Genomic DNA, 8,612 nt, shown 5'->3' on the forward strand with positions numbered 1-8,612 from the left:
GAATTAATGAGTTTCTGAATATACTCATTAATTCATTCCTATTGTTTTAGTTAAAGGTAATTTGTTTTTTATATATATGTATGTATATGTGTGTGTGTATATATATATATACACAGACATGTAGGTATACTGGATAAAGTAGAGCCTACCACATGGCTAGTATTGTTTCACAGAATACTTCTCTTTTCTAAAATTCAAGTCTAGTAGGGGGATAACAATGTATTAAACCCATCTGCCCCTGCTCTGTGCTTGCTATTGAGATAGTTTTTTTCCATAAGACTACTTTGGCAGTTTATATATTTTATTTTCCAAGCCATACTGCTACATCTAAAAACAACTAATTAGCACTATGTATGGTTCACTGCCATTACACCTGGCTAGCTTCTGCTGTTCCTGTTCTTAGTAACACATTGTGCAGTCTTTCAGTGAGAGATATTATGTGGATGGTAGATAATCTCTGTTTGGTACATTCACCTCTGATGTTCCCCCCCTACGTAAATTCCTATCTCTTATACTTTTCTAGTTGAGTGAGAGAACTCTTGATTGACCAGTACCAAAATGCTGGGGAGATCAATATGGATAGTTCTCCTTCAGGTCTGTGTAATCCTACTGGTATGAGACCAAGTGGATGCTCCTCTCGATCAAAAGTATGGTAGGGGTGCTTACCTGGAAATGTAGTACAAGTCATTCCCCACAATAAAAACTAAACTGTTCCCAGTGGTTGTAACAAACTGATTCTCCTTGGGACTTATTGCCCTAACCACATTTAAATACGTAGTCTGCTCACTCCCCTTTCATACATATTCAGGGTGAGAAGCCTTAGTCATACTTCAGCATCACATAGGAAGTTATTTTGATTATCTTTCTGCACTACCTCTTGTATTAAGCAAAGAGTATTCCCTACTTGAGATGGATTTGATCTCCCACCGAGTGATGTTCCCACTATGGAAAGAGCTCATCATTTAAGTTTGTTTATTTACACTGGTTCTTCCACCATATTTTTAATTTGGGAATCTAGCTATTTGTTCTGTTGAGAGGTGTGTAACATTTCTCAAGTTAAAATGTTCCTTACATGAAAATGTATTTTGGATAGATAACTCACCTTTCCACAGAATCACCCATCCTTCCTTATATTTTTTGATGAGTGTCTTTTGTCTAGTGAAGAATGAGGTTTTGGTATACACAAAGTGCTCATGGAGAGTACTGAGCATTGAGCATGTGTCTTCCTCCTGTTTATGGAGGGGTATAGTCTAATACTGATTGTATTATAGACTGGTGCAATACACATTATTACATGCACTAAAGAGACATCACTTGCATATTTGGTGGCATCAGTAATTCCTTCTCAACATGTACACATGCATTCCATTGTTTATGGGACCAATCTGGTCAGCACTAGATGATTTTATCATCATAGAACTGCAGTTCACTTGTTACATAAATCAGACTGGCTAACAATGTCCACATCACATCTATCCTCAAATTCCATTGCTTGAATTTAAAACAGAGAATTCTATCTTCATTTGACATATGACCTGGCCAAAATGAAGTCAACTACACATCTCTCCACTTATATTGTTACCATTTGTCAAAATGAAGGTAATGCTAAGCTGTGAAAATGGTAGTACCTTATACATGATAAGATTGAGTAGGGTTCTGACAGCTTCATTATTCACTGGTAATACCTCAACCTTTCATCCGTGACAGGATATGAACATTCTCAAAACCAATGACTAATTTAATCACAGTTGAAATAGCTGCTCCTTCCCTTGTTCTTAGGGATACTGAGAGTCCAACTTTGGTCGTATTTCTGACACCTGGGAAGCCCTGTTGTCACGTATAGAACCATAATCATGGTTTTAACCACTACTATTTGTCGGTATTATAGACTCTTTCAAGTTAATAAACTCTAATAGAGTTCTACAATGAATCTTTTAAGGAAGTTCATTAGGTTCTTTATATAACTTTATTGTTTTTGCTTAGAATCACAATTACTCCATATAAATGCTTATTTAAATACTAAGATTATCTTAAGTTGATTTACTATGAAACTTTGTGCAATTTATGAAATCTGTTCAAAACTTGTTTATAAATTCTTCTACGAACCCAAATAAAGGCATTTTACTAAACCTATGAATGACCTAATTATAATATTATGTCATATTAAATTAATATTTGTGTATATAATTTGATTAGTACCACTTAATAGCTAGTCTAGTTTAAAAAGGTGGCATCTTCAAATTTTTTCCTTAATTGTTGAACTGTAACGTCTAAACTTACATTACAGCAAACTTTCAACATATGTGATTTAAGTTTTTCTATCTGTAGTTGTCAAATGCTAATAATATTCATATTATCCAGAATATTCATGGAAAAGCCTTAACAAACATTGGGGCAAATTTATTGCATTTCAATTTTTATGTTAAACCACCAGTTTTAAAAATATGCTTGCATAAAGTTTTTACAGAACAAAGTAAAACAAGTAAAGGTGCACCAATTATTATATTCATATTGGTGTTGATAGTGACACTGCTGGCAAGTATTAGGATTTGTGATTCAGACTCTCTTGGATACTGGTATCAGAAAATAAATTCATTTTGAAAATATTAAATACTAGCAAAAGTACCTGCTTCGCTTGGGTGATTAGGTTGATAAATTCTAGATGATTATGTTTTTATGTTTCTGGGAAATAAAAATCTTTAAAATATTTTGACTGTTCTTTTATGCTAAAATAGCCTCAAAATACACACACTGACATAGTCATCTAGAATATATCAATTTAATAACCCGAGCGAAGCAATAGTATACGTCCAAACATGTAGAGAGCATGAGATTGTTTTCCAGTTTCATTGTGGTTTTTTACCACTTTTTATCCTGTATAGTAAGTTATTGTATTTTAGTAATTTGGAGACTGGAAACAATCTCATTTTTATAGAATTGTGTATAAAATAATGGTTTTTGTTTTTTAATTTTGAGTGTTTAAGATAGTTGAGGTTTGTTTGAAAATACTTATATGGTACTGTTAAGAATACATTTGTAGGAAAAAAAACATGCAGAAAATGTATGACTTTAATTTTATGCTCAGATATATTATTAAAAGTGTTGGCTTTAATTTTTAAGAAATTGTTTGTTGTACCTTCATAACTGTTAAATATTGTGCATGTATACTAAAAGAAAAAAGACCATTCGTTCATTAAGTCAATAGGTTCTTAAAAGTAAAATATTACATGCAAGTTTATAGTGTATCCATGAAAGTCAATTTTTTTTATATTTATAGGGTATTTCAAAACTCCAGTGTTACATGAAATATTCAGTAACTAATTCAGTTTGTGTCCAAACACACACACTAACAAGACTTATCATAGGTACATATTGTTAGTAAGGAAATTTCACTTTGCTCTCTCTCTTTTTTATATTTACAAAATCCATGAATGTTTTTTATACTTGGCCAGATAGCAAGGTAGATTTAGTACAGCTTTTACACAAACAGTTCTAAAGATGCATAATTTTTATAAAGCATCAAATATACATATTTATATATTCAATTCAGATGTTGTGATTTTCAGATAGTGTCAGGTTTGGAACCCATGAAGATTAAGGAACTTGTGAGTATATTATATATCTTTTCAGAACTTGTGACCTATGTTGACTTTTGTAGTCTGTGAAGTTTTAGCATGTATTCTTTATAAGTAAATATTTTATAAAGAAGACTGTTCTCCTTCAAATGTATTGGTGCAAGTCACTGAATGGTGAAAGTGCTTGATTATGATTTGTGCTGTTATCATATTTTTTCAATTTTCACATTTTTTACCAATTTATTTCATTGGGTCAAGAAATTTCATTATATATCATTTATTAAAGAAAAAATTAACAAAATATTTTTATTAGATTATTTAACTCTGTGCATTCATTAGCTCATTTCCCACAATCTCCAATTAGTAAGGTACCAAAAAGTACATATTTAAAATAACTTATAATAAAGCTCATCCATTTTAAACCAATTGGAATTTTATAATTTTTTAATAAGTAGTACTTACATTGATCATTTATTGGTTATGTGTCTGATAGCTCAGATGGAAATTAGGTAATTGCATGGTATTGTATCTACAATTCTAAAGTTGTAGATATGATTTTAATAAGCAAAAAATGATTAACATTTAGTTTTATTGCAGGATCATTATATTCATAAATGAATACACTAAGACTGGTCACTCAATTTAAATATTAGGTTCTTATATTTTATTTAAACCATAAAGGCAGCAATTTTTAATTAGTTATACATGATGATATGGAGGTAGTATAGAGAGAGAATCTAAAACAAGTATGACTTCAAGAAAATTTCTATATCAAGTGACTTTTATCGGATCATGAGATATTTAGTGTCTAACTTTCAAAGGAGAAACAGTTTAAATGCATGTGACCAACACACTTATACATTTTAAACACAACAATTGAGAGATTGATATTCAAATATCCCAACTGTTCAACAACCATTTATATATGTTATAGTATTAAAATGTTTGGTTGAAACTTAATTATTTACCATATTATTTTAATGTTTGATTATTAAAAACTTTATAAATAATTTGAAAATTTGTATTCCAAAATAATATCTTTACCTCTTTGCACACAGTAGCTATTCCTTGCGTGTATGCCTTTGAGATATTATGTATGCCACTAGCCTTGAGCTATCTCCCACCTAAGACATATTTGAACATGAACTGCACTAGTGCATGATGTAATCATCATGAGACAATAACTCCCCACCAACAGGAGAGTGACAACTCCTCCATGTGCAAAAGATTCCCATAAGCACTTGCACTCGAAATTAACTTCATTATTATCCTTGACATTGTTGTGAATGGACATATTTATTGAAGTTTAAATTTGGTTCAGTATAGTGAGTTTGGCACTGCCTTTATTCTAGTGTTAACTTTTGTTCATTTTATTTCATATTAGTTTTCAACCTTCTTCGCTTTTCAGTTACTGTGTATATTAAAAGATAAGTTGATCTGGAAAATTCCTTTAATAACAGTGAATTCTCAAGTGATGGTGACTACTACCCCCCACAGTTCTGGTGATGTTGCTAACATCTGTGGCTATGTATGTGGCTGCTGGAGGCTAGCTGACTGTGAAAGACTTTACTGCCATTGTTCAATGTGTCATGGGTTTGTTAATGCCTTCATTGCTTCATATCCTTGTTCCTATGTCAAAAGTGCATTCTCCCTTTCTGAGCCTGATCACTAGGACAATGATTTTGATCAGCTCTTTCCACCTCCCAAGTTAGCACTAGACTTCTCTTTATATGTAGAGGACAGTGTTCTTCCTCCAAATTCTTTTTTTTTATTTGATTCTAAGGTTTGTTCTTTACTTTTCCTTTCACCTATATCTTTTGAATTTTCCCATTCCTTACTACATGCCTCTCAGGCTGAGGATTGTTTGGTTTTTGCTCCTTCTTCAATTATATGGTGACATGTTTCTGAATCAACTTCATTCACTCTTTCAAATGCCTTGTCCTCTTTAACTCCAGAATTCATTTACCATGGCTTATGTCAGTTCGTCTTTTTCACTCTTGAATTCTCAAATCCTGGAGTCCATATTTGTTTGCTTGGGAGGCTGACCACCTATCTTCATTAACTCTCTCTAGTGTAAAATTTTTCTGTCTTTGCTTTCTTCTTACTCATCTCCTTTATAACTTATCTTCATCTTCTCTCTAAAGCTATACACCTTGATCCTGATAGTTTTTTGGAGATTTAGATTTGGTACTTTTCAATACTTGACCTGGGTTTTGTCTTCTGCTTTGTCTCACATGCTTAATCCATTGTTGGGACCTTCTGGGACGTTATGCTCTTCGCTTTGCTGCTTTTTTTTCCCCATTATTACCTCCATGACCTTAGTCTGGCTTGTTTTCTTCACTCTGAAATCTTTTGTAATGTTCCTAACACCTTGAAGACTTGGACTGAGGCTGCCCATCACCAGTTCTTCCTTTTCTTCTCAGTTTTTGTCTCTCCCAACCTCTTAATTCATGCCCATTTCTCATCACCTTCACCTCTCTCTCTCTCTTTTTCCATTTCTCATCTCTCTGCTTTTCACTGTTCCCTTCCTGTCAATTTGCTGACACATATCCCATTTGTAATTACCTCCCTTTGCACCAATTCAGCTCACACCCTATAGGGGCATGTCTATTTCTGTTTGCAGACATCTGGACTCCATTTTCAGGTAACTGATGCACCATTCCAGTTCTTAAACTAGGCTTTTTCACTTCTTGTCTCTTCCTCCTTTTTCTCATTTTCCAATTTCTTTTTCCTCTTCCTGTTGACCCTTAGCATCTTCTTCAACTCAAGGCCATGATATTGAATCATTTAGACAAGAGAGTCGTGAGAAGGTCCTTTGCCCCTCTTCAGGGTTTATTCTCATCTTTTTGTTGTCCTCAAAAAGACCGGGGACTGGCTTCCCATCATTGACCTTTCTTTCCTCAACCACTATCAGATGGATTTCTCAATTCATAACGGAGGGGTTTCTTCCTCTCCAATGCTACTTTTCCCTGGACTGTGGATGATCAAGGTCAATGTCTCGGATGCCTCTCTACATATTCGTATTATTCTGTTCTCCAGACATTTTCTTTGATCCCTTCACTGGGTTTAGGTGTACTAGTTTTGAGCTCTTCTGAGTCATAGGAGAAATTTCTCACCACATCCATAGTTTGGGACTTTGTTTCCATTATTACATGGATGACTGGCCCCTCCTTGCATTTTCTTGGTTGGCCCCTTTCTCAGTCAAGTCAATTCTCCTCCAAGCAGCTGCTAATATAGATTAGCTGGTCAACCTTCCAAGTCATTCCTCACTCCAACCAACACTTGGTCCACCTTGAAGTCTTTTTTTTCAATTCTGAACTCAGTTGGGCTTGGCTCTCCCATTTGTCTATGAAGCATCTAGTCACCTCGACTCTTGCCTCTCCTATACTATCTATTCAGAAGATTCTAAATATTGTGAGGACTCTTCTGTTTCTAGAACATCTTTCTCCTTTAGGCCAAGCTTAAGTATAGCTTTTTCAACGTACTTTAAATGGCTAGTGGAATATCTCTTCCAATCCTTTGTCCTCTCTTGTGATGCTGATGCTGCCACCTTCTGTTCTCGAGGATATGTCTTAGTGGCTGGATCTTATCAATACTTCTGCCCCATGTCTGGATCTTCATCTCTTCACTCATGCATTTCTTAATGGTTGGTGCATATCTATGAATGACTCCATGGCCTCAAGGGTTTAGTCTCATGTGAAAAGTAATTTCCACATCAGAGTTCTAGAACTCTTGGCCACCCATCAGGAATGTCCATGTTTCCTTCCTTGACTTGTGGATCGCTTGAAGTGAAGGTATGGTAGAGAAGTGTAGAAGGAGTCTCATGCATCACATGAACATATCATGCTACTATTGGTTAAGAGATGACACATGATGATTTACATGAGAGACGTGTTGGAATATAGTAATTCCAACAGGAGGAGAAGGAAAGGCTTGTGGCACGTGTAAGGAAAAAGATTGCATATAGAGAGCATCACTGAACAAGAATAGCTAATCTTGTGAGCGGAGGTAGTACCTATCAAAAATACATTTTCAGTATAGAAAAATTAACTTTTGGCAGGTGTATCTGTTTTTAATTACCTTTATGAAGATAGGTTCACCTGTTGAAAGAGCCAATGTTTGTTGTTTTTTTTGTCATTTATTAAAATTTTTGGTCATTTTTATTTTTGTAATATCATGAATATATCCATTCATTTCTCCTACAAATTTGACTGTGTTTTGGTTGTAAAGATGTAGGCTTTAAATTTAGTTGTGTACAGAGCTGAATATTAGTATAATTATTGTTGTGAGCAAGATAGTGTTTAATGATTCCTGGTACACCTTGTATCATAGATCCAATATGGAGAAACCTGTTGCCAATGGAAAACACTGGCATAATGATGAGCTACGAAATTTTGAACAAAACTTGCAAAAGATGAGTTTTCATCAATCTAAAGATGGTGCTAAGAAAGAACAAGATGTCCATTCTTTCCCGGAAGGAGGTTGGGGATGGGTGGTCTGTCTCGCCTCATTTTGGACAAATGGAATTATATTTGGAGTGATGAACTGTTACGGAGTCATTTTTGTAAAGTTGAAAGACCAGTTTGAAGCTACTCATAGTGATGATGCTGCATTTTTGACTTGTGAGTTGACTCAGTTTTTTTTTTTTAAGCAACATTAGAGTAACTTCAGTAGGAATAAAGATATCATCTTTACGCAATGTTCAGTTTCAACATTTTTCTATTTTCAATGTCTTTAATAAGAATGCTGAAAAATTCCAAAATTAGTGAAAGAATTATTATAATAGTTTACAAAAGACACATCATATGTAACTTATGCCATATTTGGCAATTTAATGAATGATATGAACTGGTACAAATGCATGTTTTGTATCTGTTGAAATATTTTTTGTGTGTCTAATTAAGTTTTATTTTTGCTTGTTACTCACACAAACAAACACACACACACACACACATATATATATATCTGCTGTACGGCCAAGGGCGGATGGTACGGTACAGCTAGTTCTTTGACTTCCCTTCGACGTTGGGTTTAGGT

The 8,612-nt window shown here is 34.1% G+C and overlaps 1 protein-coding gene across 3 annotated transcripts in view; it reads left to right on the forward strand.

The window, feature by feature from the left end:
- Positions 1-8,612, forward strand: part of LOC106462350 (monocarboxylate transporter 10-like) — a 94,795-nt gene that overhangs the window by 11,701 nt on the left and 74,482 nt on the right. For all 3 annotated transcript variants that reach the window (XM_013922263.2, XM_022389600.1, XM_022389599.1), the window contains exons 2-3: positions 3,567-3,605; positions 7,908-8,197. In XM_013922263.2, coding sequence (XP_013777717.1) covers positions 7,915-8,197 — 283 coding nt within the window. In that variant the 5' untranslated portion in view covers positions 3,567-3,605; positions 7,908-7,914. The remainder of the gene's footprint in view (positions 1-3,566; positions 3,606-7,907; positions 8,198-8,612) is intronic.

The sequence above is a fragment of the Limulus polyphemus genome, unplaced genomic scaffold, assembly GCF_000517525.1.
Source record: "Limulus polyphemus unplaced genomic scaffold, Limulus_polyphemus-2.1.2 Scaffold1148, whole genome shotgun sequence".
In the NCBI taxonomy this organism is placed as follows: domain Eukaryota; kingdom Metazoa; phylum Arthropoda; class Merostomata; order Xiphosura; family Limulidae; genus Limulus; species Limulus polyphemus.